At 58.4% G+C, this 22,625-nt stretch overlaps 3 protein-coding genes across 5 annotated transcripts in view; all 3 read left to right on the forward strand.

The window, feature by feature from the left end:
• Positions 1-1,188: 1,188 nt before the first annotated feature.
• On the forward strand, positions 1,189-13,263 carry FA2H (fatty acid 2-hydroxylase). Its single transcript, XM_027895690.1, has 7 exons — positions 1,189-1,519; positions 7,297-7,392; positions 9,188-9,330; positions 9,436-9,542; positions 10,795-10,967; positions 11,471-11,723; positions 12,398-13,263. Exons 1-7 carry the CDS (start codon positions 1,247-1,249, stop codon positions 12,475-12,477), a joined length of 1,125 nt encoding a protein of 374 aa, XP_027751491.1. The 5' UTR covers positions 1,189-1,246; the 3' UTR covers positions 12,478-13,263.
• Positions 13,264-14,041: 778 nt separating this feature from the next.
• Positions 14,042-18,724, forward strand: MLKL (mixed lineage kinase domain like pseudokinase). 3 transcript variants are annotated; one of them, XM_027895689.1, is made up of 10 exons: positions 14,042-14,076; positions 14,812-15,381; positions 15,567-15,680; positions 15,787-15,961; positions 16,064-16,161; positions 16,279-16,499; positions 16,898-17,046; positions 17,247-17,296; positions 17,788-17,928; positions 18,362-18,517. In XM_027895689.1, exons 2-10 carry the CDS (start codon positions 14,925-14,927, stop codon positions 18,412-18,414), a joined length of 1,458 nt encoding a protein of 485 aa, XP_027751490.1. In that variant the 5' UTR covers positions 14,042-14,076; positions 14,812-14,924; the 3' UTR covers positions 18,415-18,517. The 3 variants fall into 3 exon arrangements, with proteins under 3 accessions (XP_027751490.1, XP_027751488.1, XP_027751489.1); XM_027895687.1 differs by having other exon boundaries at positions 16,898-17,296; positions 18,362-18,724; XM_027895688.1 differs by lacking the exon at positions 18,362-18,517 and having other exon boundaries at positions 17,788-18,057.
• A 698-nt stretch (positions 18,725-19,422) lies between these two features.
• Positions 19,423-22,625, forward strand: part of RFWD3 (ring finger and WD repeat domain 3) — a 27,376-nt gene continuing 24,173 nt past the window's right edge. The window contains exons 1-2 of the mRNA XM_027895686.1: positions 19,423-19,456; positions 21,498-21,882. Of these exons, the coding sequence (XP_027751487.1) occupies positions 21,506-21,882 (377 nt within the window). The 5' untranslated portion in view covers positions 19,423-19,456; positions 21,498-21,505. The remainder of the gene's footprint in view (positions 19,457-21,497; positions 21,883-22,625) is intronic.

Here is a 22,625-nt window from a genome sequence, read left to right on the forward strand (position 1 = left end):
CCCAGCCAGGAGCATGCCCACCCCAAAGCCCTCTGCTCCCATCGGGGTGCAGAATCGACCTGACCCCCCCAACAGAGGACTTTTCCCTGAGCAGATGGCAGGGCCGTTCCGGGAGAGCCGGGCGGGAATGTGGAGCCGGCGCCGACCGCCACAGCAGGTTTTGCATCCGCCTTGATTAAAGGCCTCCCTGCACACCCGGCTGTGCCTGCCAGCACCCCACAGCACCCCAAAGCCGGGGGGCTGGGGTGGTGTGATGACCCACCCTTGCAGGTGGGGCCGGGGGGGCTCCCCATTCTTGGAATGGCAAACCCCACCTTAATCACCGGTTGCAGCCCGGTGTGGTCGGCAACGCCAACGTTTGCTGGCTCGTGGCCAGCCCCTGTGGTCAAGGGTGTCACCCCAAAGCTGCACCCCCACTTCAGAGGGAAGGTTTTTCAACAAATTGTGGGAAAGCTCCTTTCTTGTCATTCTCTGTGATTTCTTTGGGTGGTCTGGGACTGCTTCATGCCCTGCCCCACCAGTTAATTACAAATTTGATCAAATATTGAAATAAATCTGCAAACAGACGGAGGGGAGGATGTAGTTCCTGGTGGCAAGTGATGAGGGGGTGGGTTGGCATGCAAGGGACCCCAGGAGGGACCCCTGCTCTCTGAGGGGTCTCTGAGCCAGGACTGGGGTTCCCCCTGCCTTGGCCACCGTGGACCTTGGAGGGGGGTTGATACCTCGGGAAGGGTAATAGCTCCAGGATGCCCTATGCCCCCCATTTACCACCCTGGCATGCCCTCGCAGCCCCATCTCCCCCCCTAGGGGTACCCATACTCCATTTCCACCTCTGGGACACCCCAGTGCCCCCTCCCCAACCCATCCGAGGTTGCCCAGACCCCCTATTCCCCCACCCTGAGCGTTCCCACGGGCCCCTGAGAGACGCGTTCCTCTCTCACCTCACACGCCCCCATCACCCACCCACGGGTGCCCCGTGCCCCCGCTCCCCCCACGGGCTGCCGCATTCCCCCCTCCCCGGCATTCCCACCTGCCGGGATCGGGGCACCTGCGGCGGGGCGGGGCAGGGCTTCCCCACCCAAACCCGCCCCATCTCGGCGGCCCAATGTGCTGCGGGGGGGGCGCGGCTCGGGGGCGTGTCCGGCGGCGTATTCATGTATGCAGATGAGCAGGTGCGGGCAGAGCGTTGCGGGCCGGGCCGGGACAGGACGGGCCGGGCAGCGGGACGGGCACCGGCGGCGGGGCCATGGCCACGGCCACGGCGGGGCCGCGGTCCTTCAGCGCCGCCGAGGTGCGGGCGCGCTGCGCGCAGGGCGCCTGCCTGGTCTCCTGCCACCGCCGCCTCTACGACCTGAGCGGCTTCGTGCGGCTGCACCCGGGCGGGGAGCAGCTGCTGCGGCGCCGGGCCGGCACCGACGTGAGCGCCGCGCTGGACGGGCCGCCCCACCGGCACTCGGCCAACGCCCGCCGCTGGCTGGAGCAGTACTACGTGGGGGAGATCGAGCCCGCCGACGAGCAGGTACCGCCCGCGGCGCGGGGGCTGCGGGGGCCGAGCAGGGACCGGGGCGGGCACGGGCTGGGGGGGTCCTGGGGACGGCACCTACGGGTTCTCTGGGGTGCCCAAGGTTCCGTGTCCGGGATGGACAAGGGTTATGGGGTGCCCCATGTCCCGAACCGGGGTGTGCAGGGTCTCTGTAGGGTGCCCCAGGTCCTGGGTCCAGCATGCACACAGTTTCGATGGGGTGCCCCAGCTCCGTGCTCTGTGGGATCTGAGCTGTGCAGGGTCCGTAGGGCACCCAAGATCCAGGGTTCTCAGAGTCGGAGCTGTTCAAGAGGCTGTGTAGAGTTTGGGCTGTACAGGGCACGGAGGTTTCGGGGTGTATGTGGTGTATAGAGTGTATAGTGCATCCAGGTCCAAGTTCGAGCTGTATGGGACACGGTGTGTGTTGGGTCTGAGCAGCACAGAACCCTTAGGATCAGGCTCTGTGGGGTCTGGGGTGTACAAGGCAGGAAGGGTGAAGTGGATAGGGGATTTTTGAGGCTCCCAAGGTCCTGCATGGGTGGTGCCTGAGGTGTACGGGGTGCCAAGGTCCCAGGTGCGTGGGACACACTGGCTCCCGGGAGGCCTGAGGTGCAGGGGACCCCAAGACACTCAGGACCCCCACAGACCGTGTGCCAAGCGCACAGAGCCTGGTACCTGCAGGGTCCCACTCCACGGCCACACCCCTCCCTGCAGGGAGGTAGGGCCGATGGGTATCCTTGGGTGCCAGCATGGCGTGGAAGGTTTGGGGTCTTTGGAGGGTTGCAGGAGACGGAGCTCAGTGTCAGTTTTAGCAGGACTGTGTGGCATGGAGTGGGCAGTGGGGCAGGACACCCTTCCTGACTGTCAGCACTCGACCAGGGACCAGGGTGCTGGGCACTGGGGCTTGCTGGTGGTGAGCAGCCAGCAGTGGGGAGAGGAGCCCAGCCGCCTCCCTAACTGCCTGGCATGGGGCATGGGTGGCTGTGACACTGTGCCAGCCCCGTGCTGCCCGGCAGAAGGGAAAGTTCCCCCGCTGCCAGGTGAACTTCCAGGAGGCAGCGTGGCACTGGGCACTACCCCCCGATTACTGCCCCTCACCAGCACACCGCGGGCGGGATGCTGAGCAGCGGGGCCAGCCCAGCCCCCTGTGCCAGCCCAGCGGCCGCGTTCCCCTCTCCCCATCCCGGCGAGGTCGGTGACCGCTCGGTCCCTCTGGCCGGTTGTTTGCGCTCTCTGGTTGTTCTCCCCGTGGCGCAGCCACAGACGGGGCTTTGTTTCAGCCCCAGCGCAATGCCTGCGCTTTCCCCAGATGGATCCCGGCGACGGCACCTCCTCTGTTGGGACACTCGCTGAGCCGCCGCCTCCCTGCAGGCGTGACGAGCCCAACGGGTTGGGGCGAAGGAGGGTACCGGACAAACGGGTTCTCTCCGCAGCCCGCGCCGAGGGGAACTGCCACTGCCATCGCAGTGCAAACACGCGGCGTGATAACAGCGGGGCGCAGGGAGATCAGACACTGCCTGCTCGCCGGATACACCACCCCGGGGTTGTCACACTGAGGGGAGGGTTGACAGCCACCTGCTGCACGGTGGGGCTGGCCGGGCCGCGTCCTGATGTGTGAGCCGTTCTGCCCGACTTGCCGCCCTCCAAAAATCCCCTTCTGTGGGAGGGGGGGACTCGATGCCCTCAGTGGCGCTTGGTTCGTGCTCTGGCTGCTTTGGGGTACCCCATACAGTTCTTGGCAGGAGGTGCTGCGTCTCTACAGCTTTGCCAGTGCTGCTTCTCACCTGTTGGAAGTCCCAGAGCTCCATCATCCCCATGCTGAGGGATGCAGGATGCTGCGGTCCCACAGGCACATCCAGCATCCCCTCCCTGCTCTCCCCAGGGATTTCCAGGGTTTTGGAAAGGCGGGGGGGGGGGGGGGGGAATGTGTTAATGCAAGAGAGGCAAAGAAGATAAGATCCAGCCTTCATCCCGCTGGCCTCTCCACGCCCCTCTCTGTGGCTCTTGAGAGTCTGGCTGTTTCCTTCAGCCACAGGTCCCTCCTCTGCGTCACCCAGACCCATTTGGCTGAGGACAAATTAACCCCCAAATCTTTTATCTATGCAAGCAGGACATACAGGGGAGATCAAAGCGAGAAGCGATAATTACCCCAACTAGACAGAGGATTTTAACAGCCTGGCTAGAAGGAAACTGGATCATCTAATTACCCCTCCAGTTTAAGCAATGAGAGACTTTTCATCACAGCCTCTTTGGGGTGCATGACATGGCCGTGAGTCAGAGTAAATCCTCTATCCCTCTTGGGATTAGTGTCCTCCCCTTTCCCCTGCCCGCATCGTTGTGTGTCAGCCCTGGCTTTCCATCCCAGCCTGAGTGCTTGGACGTAGGCGGGACACCTGGGGCGCCTCTTTGGAGGTGATGTAAGAAGAAGTGGCTTTTTATGTTATTATTTTGGTTACAAGGAGTTAAATTCGCCTCCTTTTAATAGCCCTGCTGCACCCAGTGTTTACCTGGCTGAGGCACAGCCCCGGGGGGCTCTGCCAGCCGCTGCCCAGGGACCACAGCACTGGTGGGATGGTGGGGACCTCACTTGGGCTCTCTGTGCCTCACGAGTGTCCTCATGCTGTGTGCCTGTACCTGCAATGCCAACAGAGCTTGTCCCGTGTGGACACCAGCAAATGGAGCTGAGGAGCGCAGAGAAGGTGCTGGGGGCTCTGGAGTGATGCAGATGCAGAGGCATGGCAGGGTCCTGTGGGGTTTGACTCACTGGGCAAACGGGCACAGGTGGAAAAACCGGGTCCAGGCTTTTGGCAGAGCAGCTATCTGCAGGCAGCATCGCCCTGCCTGGGCCAGGGGGAGGCTTCAGCTTCCCCTCCTGCATCCCAGGAACACCGACCACTGCAGCAGAGCACCCGTCCCGTCTGTACCTGCTCACATGGCAGCTGGATCTTGTCCTTCTTTCGGTGCCCCAAGCCCTGGCGCAGGGCAGCGCTGGGATGGCACAGCCAGCACTCCCCAGCTGCTGCAGGGCCGGTGCTGAGCTCCCTGCCTGATCCACGCAGGGCAGCTGGATGCTCCCAGGAGGATGCTGGGTCACCCGGTCACTGGATCGTGCCGTGCTCTGGGTGTTTGGCCCCATTGCCACCAGCAGGAGAGTCGGCACCTTGCCGGGGCTGCCGCTCGCTCGGGGTGGCGGCGCTTCGTAGGCGTTAACTTTCCCTTCCTTACATCAGGCCTCTTGCGTGTCTCCCCTGGCAGGACCTGTTTTCCTGGGGACAACTCGGATGCGTTTTCATCACCCACAGGTGACAGCAGAGCTCAGCTCTGGCAGAGCCCTTCGGTATCTTTCCAACCCACCTCCCGTTCGCAGGAGGATGGGCAGAAGCCCGAGCGCTGGCCCGGAGATGGTGGGGCTTGATCCCTGCGGGACCCCCTCACACCAGGGCAGGCAGGAGCATGCCACAGCTCTGGGGAGCCAGCTGGGACAGGCAGGAGCACGCCACAGCTCTGGGGAGCCAGCTGGGACAGGCAGGAGCACGCCACAGCTCTGGGGAGCCAGCTGGGACAGGCAGGAGCATGCCACAGCTCTGGGGAGCCAGCTGGGACAGGCAGGAGCACGCCACAGCTCTGGGGAGCCAGCTGGGGCATGCCGGCATGGTTTGCATCCCGGTTGCGCCACAGCTACCGGTCCTTTCATTGCCAGCCCCGGGGTGAGCAAGAGGAGAACCTTCCTCCTGCTCCCCAGCTGAGGAGGAGGAGGAGATGACTCAGGTGATGGGAGGGAGCTGCTGTAGCAGGCAGGACAATGGCATCTCACTGGTGGCACCCAGTCCAGGCGCTGGATGGTGGAATGTGAGCCCTCCGTCCACCTCCCTGACCTGGGAGGACAGGGAAGCCTCCAGCCATGACATGGTGCTCAGGCATCCATGGGCTGGGGAGCTGGAGGCGTGTGAACATTTCGGAAAAGGGAGGAGAGGTGTTGGGTGTTGCATCAGCCGGGCTTTCTTAAGCATCCTTCCTGCTGCTGGCTGGGTTGTGGTGCAAGCGTGGAGGTGGAGAGCACCAGCTCGTTTCTCAGGGCATGGATAAGCTGAGCCGCTTCTCCTTCTCAAAGCTGAATTTTCTTCAAAGCACCTGCAGGGCGGAGGCAAAACTGTAACTTCACCAGGCTTGCCTGGATTTTAAGGCATCCCACCTGCACCACACTTTTGGGATGTCTGGCTGAAGTGTGCAGTGCTGAAAATAGCAGAGGGAACCCTTGCAGAGGGAGGTGTGGTGGTCCATGGCATCAGCTCGCATCAGCGCTCTGCCTGCAATAAAACTGATGCCAGCAGGATTCCAACCTGGAAATACGGGCCAGTAATATCCCCTGTCCTTCCCTGCCTGCTGCCCCAGGAGAGGGACTGATTCAGAGCTGGGTTGTGCAGCTCCTGTAGCAGCAGAATGAGGCTCGAAATGCAGCTCACCTGGGAACGGGGGTGGGAGCAGAGCTGACAAGGAGTGCCTGCTGTTGGCAAACAGTGCCTGAGCCCTGCCTCGGTGTCACCAACACACACTGAGCCCTGACCACCCCAGAGAGGTGACACCGGTTCTCCTGCTTCCTGTCCCCTCCTCCAGCTGCCAGGGTGGGTATTCCCATGCGTATGATGACATTGCATCCCTCTGGGAGCAGTGAGGAGAGAGCACATGGGGGAGTTGGGAGAAAACCCTTCCTCTCTGGAAGTCCTGTTGGGCACAGCTGTGCCGCGGCTGCCGGGCCACGCCGTACCCTGCTCCAGGTTAATGGGTAACTTAAGGTGACAAAGAGGGAGAAAAGGCATGTTTGGCACGTCCTGCGCAGGGAGCTGGCGCTGCTGCCGGGGGGCACGGCTGGCTCGGGGTTTGCATGGGCACGCTGCAGCCTCGCCAAGCCCCCCACCAGCGGCACGGCCGGCGCCGGAGCTGGCGCGGCCACGGGAGGGAGGCCGGTGCTGGAAGCCGGTGATGTGTTTGCTTCCAAGCACCAGACAAGTCAGGTTTCTCTTGTTTCTCAGCCAGCCCTGACACTGGGACCACAGATGGGTCTTCATCCCGCCGTCACTGCACCGCAGTGTCCCCTGTGCCTCGGTGTGCCCCTCCGAGCCAAACCAGCCCCCACTCCCCTCATTCCATAGCCCATGGCAAGGGCACCTGGTCCAGTGTCGCCCTGTGAAGGGCACTTTGCCTTTTTCCCTGGGATGAACTCCCTCCTTCTGTGTTTTGACCTGTGCCTGGAGTGAGGGTGGTGGCACCAGCTGTGCCACACTCCTGCTCTGGCAGCCCAGCTTCCTCGGAGACCAGAACACCGAGCTGGGCTTCTGCTGCAGAGCAGTGTGGGGGGAGGAGGGAGCACTAACCTGGCAATGCCCCTCGCTTTGCTGGCGGTGGGAAGGTGAGCACTGCCTGTTTGCAGGGGGAAATGCTGGCCAGGGAGGTTCTGTGTTGCCACCCTGAAGCACCAGTGCCATCCTGGCAGCTGATGGGGTGTTCCAAACTCCGGGCTGGGCAGAAGGTTTCCAAAAAGCCCCGAGCACGCGGTGCTTGGTGCACGGTCTGAAGGGCAGTGCAGCTTGCTGGAGGCTGCTTCCCTCAGGAACCTGCTCTGCAGGAACTGAATGACTTAAATTCATCAGATTTTTCCCCATATTTATTTAGCAGGCTGGCACGAGCTCTCTCTGCCCGTGCCCCTGGGTGCCATCACTGTCCCAAACTTCATCTGCCACTGATGCTTCACCACGGGGTTTTCCTTCTCTTTTCAGAGCCCCTGTGAAACAGTGGATGAGAAGGTGGTGGATGCTGCAGCTCAGACCCCAGAGCAGGCAGATCTTTGCTACAAAACAGTGGATGTGGAGAAGGTAAGAGCCCTGGGGTTCCTCTGGCCGTGTCTCAGAGTGCTCCCAGGAAATGCCAGCTCTCCTCTTCCCTGCACGAGCGCTGGCTTTCTGCTGACCTCTGAGATGGGAGGGATGGCGGGAGGGAGCTGAGCTGATCCAACCACTTCTGCCCTTTCTCCTGGTGCAGATGGCATTGCTCATGCTTTATTGCACAGGTGTGGCCACACTGGGAGGCTCCCATTGCAGCAACAGAGATGGCTTTCTCTGACAGCAGCTGTGCCCTTCCAGTGGGATACGTAGCCAAACCACACCTTGCTTGCTTTACTTCTTTTTTTTTTTTTTTTTTTTCCTTCTGTTTTTTTTTTTTTTTTTTTTTTTTTTTTTTTTTTTTTTTTTTTTTTTTTTTTTTTTTTTTTTTTTTTTTTTTTTTTTTTTTTTTTTTTTTGCTTTATTTATTTTTTTTTCCCTTGCTTTATTTATTTTATTTTTTTTCCCCTTGCTTAAGCACCGGTAATGAGCACTAAGGGGTTCCCCAGCCTGGGCAGGGTGATCCCCATGTGCACAGGGTGCTCCCTGACCTGCCAGCTCCTCTCTGAGCGTGCCACAGCAGTGGGGATTTGTCCCCCAGGTGCCTTTGGCTGTCCCTGCCCTCCACGGCACCATCTGGCCACTGTGCCTTGCGTGGTCCCAGCCTGTCAGTGAGCGCGCTTTTATCTTGCAGGAGGGTTTTTATTGAGCGGGAGAACATCTTTCATCCCCCCCATAATAACATTTTATCACTGATTGCCTTTAAAACTGAACGTGCCATTCCCAAGTGACCTCTCCGCTCTAACTTTTCCCCAGTGGAAAGTGGCTCCATCCCCATCCTGTGCACCAGCTGGGCTTGTTTCCCCTGCTGGGCGATCGTGTCCTTCCCTTCCCGAGGCAGAGCCCCTGGAACGCTCGCTCCCACCTTGCTGCTCGCCCTGAAATGCCCCGACCTGAGCCATCCCCACCAGCAGGGCACAGATTGCTGTGCCAGGTGGCACAGGCGGCCGGAGCTGCCAGGTTGGGCGAGCGCGGTTTCAGTCCCGGAGCAGGGGTGGGATCAGGACTCCACCTCATCTGGCCAGGCCCAGCAGACGCGGCCAGGGATGCCGAGCGGTGGCAGGGGCGGTGCTGCCGGTGCCATCTCCCTGTTCTCATCCCGTGTGTGATGTGTGCACACACGGGTTCCTTCTTGCTCTTGCAGAGCCCCGAGCGTGGCCATGCCCAGCAGCAGCACTGGGGGCTGTATTCCTGTCTTGTACCCCTGCTCCCTATCCCTTTCCACTTGGCTCCTCGCTGCTGGAGTGCCCAAACAGTCACAGCTGCCACCCTGTGCCTCCTCTCCACAGGGAGAAAAGTCCTTGGCAGTGCCACTGGGGTGGGATCCACGTGCCACCGGTGGTGCCCTGCTGGGAGCTATCACTGCTTGCTATCTAATCTTGGCAGCTCGAGACAAAGAGCCTCAGTTATCAGGGCCTGGTGTTGAGCCAGGCCTGGGTGAGCCACCTTCACCTTGAACCACTGGCAGGTGCCTGGTGGCACAGGGGGTGAGCTCAGCCCTGCACTCCTGGGTGCGTGGGGCTGATGTGTGTCTGGCTCCTCGTCTGCCCCGCGCTGCTGCTTGCTCAGGGCAGCTCAGGGCACCTTGGAAGGAGAAGCAACTGCTCGTGGGGCATGGAAAGGAGTTTGCAGCCCAGTATCCTGCAGCTGAGGCTCAGCTTTGTGCCTGATACTGGGATGGTGTGTGGGTCCCACTGTGGGTGCCAGTAACCACTGTCTACTTCCTCAGGACCTGGTAGACTGGCAGAAGCCCCTGTTGTGGCAGGTGGGCTACTTGGGGGAGAAGTACGATGAGTGGGTGCACCAGCCCGTGGATCGGCCCATCCGCCTCTTCCACTCGGACGTCCTCGAGTTCCTCTCCAAGACAGCATGGTGAGCTCCTGGGGTCTGCACCTGCCCCGGCCGGTGCTTCCACGGGGAGGGAATGGCTCTCCAGGCTGTGGGATGCTCCCTCTGACATCTCCCTCGACCCCGCAGGTACGTGGTGTTCATGGTATGGACGCCCGTGGTGCTCTATCTCAGCTGGGTCAGCTACACCTCCCTCGCCCAGGGCAACACCCGGCTCTTCTCCTCCTTCACCACAGGTACGAGCAGCGACAAAGCCCTTGGTTTTCCCTTGCTGTCCCCACTCTGGGTCCAGGGGCAGGACAGCCCTGGGTGCGAGGAGGCCTCTGCATCCCTCCCTTGTCCCCTTTCCGTGCATGCTCACCACAAGCCGCATGTGAGAGCAGCGGGTGAGCCCCTGCCCCTGCAGCACCGGCACGACCCCTGCATGCCACCCCTTCAGCTCACCCAGCTCCAGCCCCTCCTCTTGCCCACAAGACAGAGCCTGCTGACCCAAGGTGCAGCCTGCTCTCTCCTGCCTCCCTTCCCTCCGTCCCCAAAGCAGAGCCGGCCAGCTCCGGGGTTTGTTCCAGGCCTGACGCCCACCCGGGCGGTGCCTGAATGCCGGCGTGGCGGGGAACAAACCCGGCTCTCAGCGCCGCCGGCGCCGCACAGTGCGGGGCTTGTTTGCCCCGAGCGCCTGCCCTTGAATCTCCCACTGTCTGCTCCCCCGGGAATAACAAGCGTGGCCAGGGCAGGCTGTCTTCTTTGTTGTCTTTTTTTTTTAATTTTTTTTTTTTCCCTGAGTTCCCTTTTTTTTTTTTTCTTTTTTTTTTTGCAAGGTGCCACCCAGTGCCAGCTGTGCTCGGATTGGGGGGGGGGTAAAATTGCCTGCTGCACTGGCACCCCCCTGCTCCTTGGCACCCAGCACCTTGCTGGCATTCAGGTTTAGAGGGTTTTTTTACTAAAAATTAGCAGGTTTGGGAAGAATCTTAATTTTTGCTAGAGAGGACGCAGGGCTGGCAGCCAGCCCTGAAAGAAGGAGGTGGCTGAAAAATGCTCTGCGGGGGAAACTGCCCAACAAACCTATTCTTTTTGCCCAAAAAAAAAAGAAACCCCAACACCAACAACACTGTTTTACTGTCACAAGAGCTGTCTGTGCAGATAAGGTCCCTCCTGCCTTGTTCTGGTGGGCGAAGCAGCCTTGTAAGGTTGGGGCAGTCCCTGGAGTGCATGCCCAAGCCCTTGTTGGCATCTGGGATGCAGGAGACCCCCTCACTGGAGCCTTGTGGTAGTGATAAGTTCTGTAAATTAGTGGGAATCAGGGGAAAACGTGGTTTTGGAGCAGTGCTTGGGCAGGCAGCTCCCTGGAGGGGCTCAGGGCAGGAGGTGGATGAGAGGTGGGAGGGAGGGAGAGCCAAGCATCACCTGGACACCAGTGGGAGGCTGGTGATGGATAAGAGCACCCGCACGTCGCCTGCCCTGCTGACCGCTGCATGTCTCGTTGTGTAGAGTACTCCATCCCTGTCCACAAATACTACTTCCCCTTCATCTTCCTCCTGGGGATGATCCTGTGGTCCCTGCTAGAGTACCTCATCCATCGCTTTGTCTTCCACATGAAGCCACCCGCTAGTAACTACTATCTCATCACCTTGCATTTCTTGCTGCATGGGCAGCATCACAAGGTGAGTCGCGGCTCCCGCCCCCGCTGGCGCCCGCTGGGCTGTGGGAATGGTGGCCTTTGCTCTGGTGGAGCCTGTTTCTGCACGGCCTTTGCCCAGGCAGAGCCTGTTTGTTGTCAGCCTGTTTGCTGTGACTGGTGCCATCCAAGCGGGGCCCTTACCCAATACCGGCGAGGGCTGCAAGACAGGCTTGGAGGAGCTGGAGTTAAATCTGCAAGCTCCAGCTGGGCAAAGGGGAACACCAAAACAGCCGTGGCTCCCTCTAGCTTTGCTGGAGGAAATGTCCCTGTGGAGCTTTGGGGACCTGCCAGTTAAAGCCACCACCCGCCCAGCCATCTTGGCGTGCATGGGGGGGCTGCTCCTGCCGCCGGGTACATCACGGGGGAGGGTTTTTGGTGTTGGCCTCTCCCAGATGGGGCTTCCCCGATGCTTGGGAGGGATGCTCTGAGGGAGGGAGGGAGGGTGAGCCGGGAGCTGCCTGTCCCACCGTCCCTCTCCGCTTCCAGTCTCCCTTCGACAGCTCCCGCCTGGTCTTCCCTCCCGTGCCGGCCTCGCTGGTGATCGGCTTCTTCTACGGCGTCCTGCGGCTCCTGCTGCCCGAGGTGCTGGGGCTCTCGGTGTTCGTCGGGGGGCTCTGCGGCTACGTCATCTACGACATGATGCACTATTACCTCCACTACGGCTCGCCCAAAAAAGGCACCTACCTGTATGGCCTGAAGGCTTACCACGTCAAGCACCACTTTGAGCACCAAAAATCAGGTAGCTCCCTGTCCCACCCCCCACCCCCTGCAGGCTGGCAGGGCCAAGGGCTGTCCAAGCCCGGTCCACCTGCGCCTGTGCGACTAACGCTCCAAAATGTTCGGTGTTTGGGATTTGGGATTGGGAAGGCCAAGCACTGCACTGCTGGGGAAGCGGCACGTGAGGGGCTGCAGCCCGTGGGGCGCATTTCTTGGCCCCCTGGTTGAGGATGGGGAGCCAGAGTGGCACAGGGGGAAGGCAGCAGCCCATCTCACCGGTGGGTATTAATGCCACCAGGGATGCCAGGGTGGAGGCCAAGCCCCCATGGGGCTGGGATGTGGGTGTCTGTTCTGGCCCGGGGCAGTATCTGTTCCTGCCAGGAGGCACTGGAGGGCAGGGTGAGGCCCTGGGCTTCCCCAGGCTCGCCCCAAACCTTCCCCAGCCTGGCACTTGCTCAACGTGCCCTTTGCCCGGTTTCCTAGGAGAAAACGCCCCATCCAGATAAGCTATCATCCACGGGCCTGGTGGCATGGCCCAGCCAGCTCCTGCTCCCCCTGCTCTTCCTCCTCGCCCTCACCTCGCCTCCCTCCCTCCTCAAAGCACAGCCGCTCCTCCCTCACCACGTAACACAGAGCCCTGGCCGCACCCCGGCCCTGGTGGTGCCATGGGCTGAGCACTCTCCCCCCTGCCCACAGGCTTTGGCATCAGCACACGCTTCTGGGATTACCCCTTCCGGACACTCATCCCTGAGGAGACCTTCAAGAAAGAGGACTGACAGCCCCGAGCCCGTGCCTGGCTCCGTCCCCGCTGGGCTCCGTCCCTGCCCAGCCCTCGGCAAGGCCGGCTGGTCCCTGCCCCCTTCCTGGGGGCTGTGCCACAGCAGTGGCTCCACACTGGACCATCGTCCCAGAGGGCTGTGGCACGGCCAAGGGGATGGGGGACTGAGGATCTGAAGAGGAGGAGGAGGTTCTGGGACTCCCTGGGGGGCTCCTGCCTCTCCCTTGCCTCCCTCCCGCTCCAGGCCATGGATGCGCAGGCAGATCTGCTGCCTGAGAGATGAAGTGCCTGGTGCTGCCCTCCACCCTCTGCCCTGGCCCCCAAAGCCCCTGTTCCTCCCAGGGTGCTCTCTCTCTCTCCAGGGCTGCAGTTAATCCCATCCCCTAACTCGTGCCAAGGGGATTCCATACCCTGGATCCGATCTCAGCACAGGGTTTTCTTGGCCTGCAGCCCTTTTGGGGCATCCTGCAGGTCTGGACTGTGCCTTTTTCTAACCGGTGCACCCATATCTCTCTGCCAGATTTATCAAGTTCATGGTTTTCATAGACATTGGCTACTTGAAACTCAAACTCCAATGAGAAGAATTACTATGAGATGCCTATTTTTTTTTTTTTTGCTGATCCTGTGATTTTATTTTTTATTATTTTTTTTCCCTAATGTTTACTGCAGATATTTAAAGGTTTGGAATAAATTTATATGTAAAGCTTAGACACTACAATTGTAAATAAACTGTATATTTTGAAAAATAAAGCCTTCTAAAAGAGTCTGACAAATATATCCCCTGGGGCTACTCCCGTGTTCTCCCACCCTTGGTGCATCCCTTTCCAGGTGCTGACGGCCCTCGGTGCCACCTTTCTGGGCTCCCCTCATCAACCACAGTGAGGGAGGAGCTTTATTGGGAGCATCAGCAGCAAACTCCTGTGACCCCAGGCTCGGGTAAGCAGAAGCTGGCTGAAGTTGCCACTCACTTCCCTGAAATTGGGCAAGAGTGCTTCCTAAAATCAGCCTGGCCCCCTGTGACGAAGCCACCTGCAAAACTTCCTGTGCTCCCAGCAGAGGTGAAGCGCTATTTCCAGCACTGGTGCCCACAGCCCACTTCCTTTGGGGTGAAGGGAGCAGAAGGTGCCAAAGGACCAGCACCCCTCGTTTGGGATGGGTGTGTTCCAGAGGGTGTCACTGCAGGCGAAGGGAGCTCAGCAGGACACAGAGCTCCTGTTTTGTGGGTGTTACAGTGCCCTGGGCAGGCCTTCTCACAGCTGACAGCACAGCAGAAGGGGTCAGGGTGCTCAAAATAGCAGCAAGCATCGATTCAGGGGGCACAACCTCCCCCCCCCTTCTGAACGTGCTTCCCGTGGGCAATTCCTTCTTCCACCAGGCAAAACCCAGCACAGGGGCCTCCATCTGCTGGGGATACCCCAGGCAGCTTTCTGGGAGCAGGGGGCTGTCCCGGCGTGGGAAGCTGCAGGGGGTTGCACAACGTCCCTTCCGCTGCGTGGCACCGGTGGCAGGGAGAGCACCCTATAAAACCCTTCTCCTCCTGCTGTGCCTCTCCAGTCTGTGGGGGCAGCCAAGGCAGAGACCAGCGGAGCAGGACCAGGTAACAGCTCGTTTCTTCCTTGGGGACAGGGCTGGAAAGAGGACGGGAGGGTGGCTGCAGATGATGTCTGGGGGTGTTCCCATCTTGTTTCCTGCCGGTAGAGTCCAGCACTCTTCTCTTAGCACTGGCTGCATCAGTGGTGTGGGTGGCTGCTGATAATTTCTCTGCAGTATGGGTGGTATTCTGTCCCTGCTGCCTGGATGTGGGCTGGGGAGCAGGGATGGTCCCTGCGGGGATGCTGAGAGCACAGAGAGAGTTTGATTTAAAATCTTAAGTGGGAAATACAGGGCTATAGGGAGAAAATATGGAGAGGCTGGGGATGCTGGGTGCAAGCTTTTGTTAGATGGGTGACAACAGAGAGGGACATTGGGTAGAAAGGAAAATGGATCTTTATGGTCGAAGATGGCTCTGTGGGCAGGATCCCAGGGTGATGCAGGACTGGAGTCAGGAGTGCTGCCCAGGGAATTCTCCTTGAGCCACTGCTGACCTCACTCCTTGGGTTGTAAGTTGTCTGGGATGGCTCACACTAAATTAATGTACATAAATCAAGCTAAAATCTGCTACTGCAGATAGAGATGTGCCCCTGCTGCTGGTACCGGTGTCGCTGTGTGTGCCCGTTCTGGTCTGTAAGGGCAGCTGTGGTGCCAGGCAAGGCAGAGGCAGCAAAGCTGGAGGAGGTGTAAGGGGCTGTGGGGGGCCTCGAGGGTGGTGTCCCATAACAGGGCTGTTCCATAGGGTGGAAGGTTGGAAGAGCTGCATTCAGCTAATCTCCGAGCAGCACCTGAGGCTCACCTCCAGCAGACACTGCCAGCCCACATCCCCACATCCCCAAACCCTTTGCTGCCAGCATGGACATCGTGGAGAGGGTCCTCTCCGTGGCCCAGGCCATCCACGCCCAGTTCGAGCAGGTGAAGTGCTGTAAGCACCAGTGCCAGCGCCTCGTGGAGCGCATCCAGATCCTGCTGGAGCCCGTGAGGATCCTCAGGGCTCAGCCACGACAGCACATCTCCCGCCACGAAGAGGAACTGCTGAAGAAACTGCTCCGGGTCCTGGGGGAAGCTGAGAAACTGGTGATGAAATACAGCCAGACCAGCTGGATCCAGAAGTTCCTGCGAGCCCGCAGCACTGGCGAGGAGTTCGTGTGGGTGAACGAGAGCCTGGAGGACATTGCCCAGGGGCTCTCGCTGCTGCTGCAGGCGGAGCAGAAGCAAGCTTTCCTGGAAGCTTTCCAGGCAAAGACGTGTCGCAGGCAGGATGCCGAGGACCTGAGGGATGACAGGGCTTTCTTGGACCAGGTGATTGCAAGTAAGTGTGCGTTTAGCAAACCCTCTTTCCCCGAGACCAGCGGTTGGCACCTCTCCCCAGCTGCTGCCCAGCTTTGGCTTGATTGCCATGGCCACAGAGAGCCTGAGGAGAGCCATTTAAACCATGAGAAAAACTAACCACATCAGCCCTGCTTGTTCATCCAGTGGCCCAACCTATTTCCCCAGGTACTGAGGAACCCGAGGAGGTGGCTGAGGAGATCTGCCTCGGCGGGCAGTGGATGGAGAGCAGGGTGGACTGGATGCAAAGCGAGCTGAACAAAATCGTGCGCGAGATGGAGCGTAAGTGGTGTCGCAGTTCCTGCACCCTGTGCTCTGTGTCCTTCCCCCCCCCCAAAAGTCCTGCCTAACGAGTCCCTCGTTCCCTCCCGGCACGCGATGGGAGCAGGTTTGAAGAAGGTCAACGTTGGTAAAAGAGAAGACATCACTGAGATCAGGCGGGACCAGCTCACCATCTGCAGGCACCTGCAGGACACCGAGAGCTACGACCTCTACGAGGGCGAGTACCTCAAGTACCCTGTTGCCATCAAAACCTTCAAGAAGCCACTGACCACTGACCCAGCGTGAGTCGTGCTGGGTGGGAGCGAGGGTGCCACGTGGCAGGGTGGCACAGCACCGTGTCACGCCTGGTCCCAGGGATCTCACCGTGCTGTCCTCGTCCACAGGAAGGTGAGAGACATCTTCGAGAAGGAGATTCAGACCCTGAAGAAGTTTGAGTCCCCAAACATCCTGCGCATGTACGGGATCTGCATAGAGGAGAACGGTAGGGGTGTCACGCTGACGTCACCCTTTTTCCTCCCCTGCCTGTCCCCAGTGGCAGACAGTTTGCTGTGGTCCCCTCCCAGGAGGTGGCACGAGGCAGGATGCTTTTGCCTTGCAGATGGGAGCCCCTGCTTCTCCATCGTCATGGAGTACTGTAAGCACGGGACGCTGCGGGATGTGCTGAACACACACCAGCACCTTTCCTGGGACATCCGCATTCGGATGGCCCTGGGAGCCGCCAGGGGCCTTTACAGGCTGCACCAGACGGGGGAGAAATCCCGACTCCACGGCTGCATCTGCAGCAGCAAGTTCCTGGTGGCTGGGGATTACTGTGTGAAGGTAAGGAACGCTTTTGGGGAAGGTTTGGGGAGTTCTGAATGGTTGTGTGGATGTCTCCCTCCACCAACACTGAAGGGAATTATGAGGGTCCAGAATAAAACTTGGAGTAGAGCCAGCTCCCCTATCACCTTAGGCGCTTAAACCTCCTTATCTCAGTCTTACCATCAGCAAAGTGATTGTTCCTGAGCCATCCACACTGGGATGAGCTGAAGCTGGAGCAATTCACCTGCTTCCGCCTCTGGTTTCACTTGCAGACAGAGACACGTGCCGGGCAGCACACGTGGCTGCGTGCCAGCCTTTACTGCCCAGGGCATCTCGCTCTGCTTGCTCCATCTCCCCAGCTGTGCCACAGGGGTCTGCCTACCACTTCTCCCTTTCTCTCTCATTCTCTCAATCAGCTGTCGGGGTTTGAGCTGTGTGAGACGGAGTCATCCATCAAGAGGAAAGCCAAGAAGAACTGGAAGCAAGTCTCCATGCTGGCTTACGTCGCTCCTGAGAACATGAAAGACATCAACTACCCCTACAAGAGGCCCTGTGAAATATACAGGTGTGTCTGCCCCTCCCTGCAGGGGGGCCTGTCAGCAGCCAGGTGTCAGGCAGAGAAGCTGCTGAGCTCTGCAAGGAGGTCAGGTTTAATTGGACACATAAACCCTTGTTTCCTGTTGGCAAAGCCCAATAATCCTGCCCATCAGAAGGGAGGAACACACGGTAGAATGAACGCTGAGACTCTTGTTTGTCTCCTTCCAGCTTCGGGATCGTGCTGGCAGAGATTGCAACCTCCAAAATCCCATTTGAAGGTGAGACAGAAGGATCTGGTTCCCTGCATAAAAGCCACGCAGCACAGTGAATTCCTGTCTGTCACTGGATGCTCCCTGCCCCTTCCCTGAGCATCCCACGCTGTGCAAGTCCAAGTGGCAGTGCCTGCTGTGCCTGGCTCTGCACAACAGCTTCACAGCTTCTCCTGGAACTCTGATATAAGTAAAGGAAAGCTTGCAATAAAGCAACAGGCTTAAACCACAAACATGCAAATAATTTTTGTTTCTATTTGATGTTCCTGTGCATTTAAGCATAAACTCATCTCCCCGCTCCACTGGAGCCCAACATTATTGTGACAAATACTGTGGGGTTCGTTGCAGATGGAGTTTGGGTCTCTTCCCTGCTGGCTTCTCTGAGCCATAGGCTGCAGGAAGGCTCTTGGCATGGCCTTGCACTGGGTTTCCTCCCCAGCACCCTCCTGCGGCAGCAGAGCTCCATCCTGACACTCCTGTTTGCACACACGTTGTTTCAGGCTGCACTCCTGAGGAGATCGTGGAGAAAATCTGCAGCCACTGTTACTGGGACCCTGTTGGGGAGGATTGTCCTGCAGACCTGCGGAGAGTCATCGACCGGTGCCAGGCCTTGGACCCTTCCCAGCGCCCTTCTGCCGAGGGTAAGTGTCCTGGGCATCTGCTCCACAGGCCCTTATTTCCCTCAATCAGCTACCTCTGCAGGCAGTTTGCCCCTTGTTTCCCATAAGGATTTGTCTGGCTTTGTGTTTTGGGATCCACTCTTGACCTGCCCTCTTATGCTAACTAATCCCCCAATACCAGACCTCGTATCTTGAACATTTACCCATGCCAAGACAATAATCACCAGGCTGTTTATTTGGCATCACAGAAGAGTAGCTTTTCCTCTCAGACAAGCACCGAACTGGGAGCAGGGGTGTCTGGGTTAATCCCCGCTCAGGTCCTGCAGACCCCATCAGCTGGAGGAGCAGCCACAAAACTGTGCAGGAACACCGCCTGCTCAGCTCTTAAAAAAAGAACCCAAACAGCCAACAGCAAACACTCTGTTTTGATTAACGCCACCCCTGTGTTTTGCAGAGATTGTGGACTCGCTGGCTGAGCTGGAGAAAAGCAGGAACCAAGGAATTTGACTGCGGAGAGCAGGGCTGGATGACCACGGGCAGCGAGCCCAGGGTGCTCTCCCCCCCTCTGCCCTCACAGAGACTGATGGTTCAATACACGAGTGTTTGTGTCTGTGTGCCACCTTCCCCTCGCCGAGGGGCCACACCTGGGGGTCACCCCAGAGGCACGGGGGGGGCGAGGGTGCCCTGAAAAGGGGACTCCAGGAGGCCAGCAGGAAGCCTGGGACACCACGGGGATGGGACACGGACATGTCTTGCAAGGACAGGCTGAGGGAGCCGGGCCTGTCACCCCAAGAGACGACCGAGGGGCACCTTATCAGTGTCTGTCAGGAGCTGAAGGGAGGGTGCCAGAGGATGGACCAGGCCCTGCTCGGGGGTGCCCAGAAATAGGACAAGAGACAAAGGGCAGAAACTGATGCCCAGGAAGTTCCAGCTGACCGTATGGAAGAACTTCTTTACTGTGGGAGTGACCACACACCGGGATAGATCACCAGAGAGGGTGTGGAGTCTCCCTCACTGGACATATCGCAGAAGCATCTGGACGCAATCCTGTGCCGTGTGCTCTGGGGCGGCCCTGCGTGGGCCAGATGACCCACTCTGTGATTGTCCTCGGCCCGATGCTGCGACCCCCGAGTGTCCCCCCGGGTCCCCCCGGCGGGCTCTCCGGTCGCCATGGCAACACCCCGCCCGCCCCTCTGCTCTTTTTTTGAACGAACTGGCCTTCCCGCTCTTTTCGCCCCGCGGCGTCTCCGCCAATGAAAACTCACTCCGCGGCCCTTGCCCCGCCCCCTACGGCCATGAGAGGCCTCCTTGCCCAATCAGCAGGTCCCTCCCTCGGCCCTCTGACCAATCAGAGCAGGCCCTTCCTCCGCGCCCCTCGTCCTCGTCACCGCCCGTCTCTTCGGACAGACGGACAGAGATCTTGACCAATGAGAAGGCGGGAGTGGCTGGGGCTCGCCCAATAGGACCTGGCGCGGAGGTCGCGGGTAGCCAATAGGGCGCAGGGGGCGGGGCGGCGCGGCGCTCGAGCGGGCGGTGGGGCCCGGCCTGGCTCAGGTGAGGAGGGGGGGCGGTCCCGGTCCCGGTCATTTCCATCGGCATGGCCTGTTCTCCCCGAGCCGGTGCCCACAGCACGGCTCCTTCCTCCCAGGCAGGAGCCGCTCCCCCGGCACAGCACGCTGTCCCCCGGGCTCGCTGCCCCCGGGCTGGCTGCGGGAGGGGGAATGTCCCGCGCCCGTCGTGCGGCCGGTTCGTCGCTGCAGAACGCGGGCCCTGTGAAAAGCCCGCAGCGAACCTGCGCCTGTGGAGCGCGTGGTTCATTTGGGTGGTGTTTGGGGGGTGTTTTGGTGGCTGAAGCAGGTGCGGGTGATCCGTGCAGAGCGGGGCCCGGCTGCCCTCGGCGAGGGGAAGGTGCTGCTTCAGCCTTCGGCCCTCGGGTGCGAGCGCTGGGGCTGCCCGTGGCGCCTCTTCCCGAGCTTTGGAAACCCGGGGAATTGTCTCATCCGGGCCCGGGAACGCCTGTTTGTGGAGACCCTCCATGTGCGGGCTCTCCCGGGGACCGCCCGGCTGGCTGGGGGCAGCGCTGGCCTTGGCTCCTTTCGGGAAAATTCCAGGATTTAATGGTGAAAATGGCGGTGTTAACAGGGGGGGTTTGGGGTCTCACGGTTAATGTAAACACTGGCTGCCCAGGGAGGCTGTGATGTCCCAACCCTGGAAGTGTTCCAGGCCAGGTTGGATGAGGCCTTGAACGAGGGGTCAGGTGGAAAGGTGCCCATGGCAGGAGCCCAATCCCTTTACAACCCCATTCTGTGATTCTGTGTATGGTGAAAATGAAGGGGAGTTTATGTTTATAGGTGGCAATTGTATCACAAACATGAGCACAGTGCTAGAAAAGCACTACTTGACCATAGAATACTATCATGTCTTGGCCATGCAGCTGTTCTGGTGGGAGGTGGCATTTAAGATTCATTTTTGTCCTAGCATAGGCTGAATTGGTAATTAGGATAATAATTATGAAATGACTCAGAATTTCTTTAAAGGTCTATAAAAATATTTGAGCATTAGTACATCCCCCTCTAGTAATTCTTGTGTAAATTTTCCAGCTATTTTTGTACTAAAAGCTGCCTTTGCTGTGTTTGCACAGTGCCTAGATGGGTACATTTTGGTGTGTGGTTTGGGCTCCTAAATAATGCTAAAGGTCTGCAGTTCCCAAAGCCTTTCACGTTTATGATGGCTTAAGTACTTTTGGAGAATGTGAATTGCCTTCAGCAGCCCCAAGAATTTAATCCATGCAGCTCTTCCAATAAAGGACTTCTGTGGGCTTTTGGTGCATCTGTTTATTGAGATAATGAAATAATTTTGAACCTTTGTGTATTGTAAGACTTCCTTCCCCTGAAGGGTGGCTCATCACAGACTCTCTGTGGCACAGTGTGACCAGAGGGCTCGAATCTGGTGCCTGGCAGCAGCATAAGAATTAATAATGCGCAGGCTATTATTGTCTCCTCTGTTTTTCTTCAAAACCTAAGGTAGTACTCCTGTTTAGGAGGGAGTCTAAAATCTATACCCCAAAGATGTTGGCAGGACAGCCATCCTTAATGACATAGGTACGGTTTGACTGCAGCTTTCATGTTTATCTGGCCTCGGGCTGAATGTGGATCCAAAAATGCTGGTGCTGTGGGTAACTTGGTACCTGTAATGTCTCATTTACAGTCATCTCAAATCTTTCCAAATTCTCTTCCCCAAGATCCACATGAATTTACTGGCAAGTGAATGATGCCAGCAAGAAAACCTTAACTTTCCACATTCATCCAAATGCTTATTTAAGTTGATTTTTTCGCAGTGTGCCTTTGGTGTTGGGTGCTGTTGAGGCACCAACTTGGAGCCCGGGACTCTGGGAGGGTGCTGCCTGCTGTGCTGGCTCGTGTGTGTGTACTGACTCGTGGTGGTTTTGTTCTGCTGCAGAAGGACAAATTTTCTCTGGACTCTGAATTCCAAAGGCTTTTGTAGTCCCTGACTGCTGCACCTGCTTCTTGCTACCAGCAGGTTAGAAGCAGGGTGCACACTTGCAAATAAGTACTCTTTTCTTTAACTCTCTGCAGGAATGGCTCAAGAAGAGATGGAAGTTGATCTCCAGATAGTGGCTGTTTACCCAGAGGGGAACCTCAGGCCAGGTTCCCCGGAGCCCTCTGGCCATGCAGTGCTGTCATCCCACGCTGCTGTGCTGGCTGAGGGAGGAGGCAGCGCTGCAGTTCTTCCTGCTGAGGACGCTGTTGTCACACCAAACCCTGGCACAACACGGGAAGCAGCTGCAGAGCCTGTCCTGCCTCCGAGTCCTGCCCTCGGGGGGCTGCAGAGGCTCCAGGGGACGGTGGATCCCGCTCAGCCCTTGCCGGTGCTGCAGCTCACACAGCGCCCGCAAGCGAGGAGAGCTCCCAGGCAACAGAGAGCTGGTGGTTCCCAGAGGACAGTCAGTGCCAGGTACAGCAGAGATGAAACTGGGTCTGAACTGCGCTCTGATCAAGTCCAGCATCAGTTCCAAACTGCCTTGCTTCCTGGCTTACAGAGCCCGGCCCGGTGTGTGGCTGCGGCCAAACTCAGGGCACCTCACCTGCCTTTTAAGCTCAGCAGTAGCACAGCAACTCCTGGCCTCTTTTGGCAGAATCTTTGCTTTTGTTAAGTGACTCCCCCTGTTTCATGTGTTGACTCCTGAGCCCTTCTGCACTTTTCATTTTCCTTGCAGAGCTTCTGCTTGCACCGTCCCCCCTGCACAGCCAGATTGCTGCCAGTGCTTCCTGCAGCAGTGCTGACTCTCAGCAGTTCCAGCCAGCTTTTAGCTCAGTGGAGCCTGTGCTCTGATTTGCATTTCACCTTTGGTTTGGGGACTGCCTGGTTACATTTTCTGGTGATAATTGCTGCAGAAACTTTGATAAACACATAAACCGGTATTTTTCTGTAGGGTTGTTTTTGGGTTTGGTTGTGTTTTTTTCAGACAGAGAAAAAAATATTGTGTGTTTAATACCATTTGCAATGAATTAAAAAGGTGATGAGGGGGTGTGACGGTTTGGACTTGGCTCCCTGCCAAATGTCTGAAAGCTAGGACAGCAGCCCCCTTCCCCTCTTCTTTCTTCCCTTAGGTTAAAGGAGAAAGAAACTATAAAAATTAAAGAACTCACAATCAAGCTGCTTATATAAAAATATATCTATATTTACGCAAATTACAG

The sequence above is a fragment of the Empidonax traillii genome, unplaced genomic scaffold (genome assembly GCF_003031625.1).
Source record: "Empidonax traillii isolate 1590-97213 ecotype Southwest subspecies unplaced genomic scaffold, ASM303162v1 scaffold465:size698125, whole genome shotgun sequence".
NCBI classification, from domain to species: domain Eukaryota; kingdom Metazoa; phylum Chordata; class Aves; order Passeriformes; family Tyrannidae; genus Empidonax; species Empidonax traillii.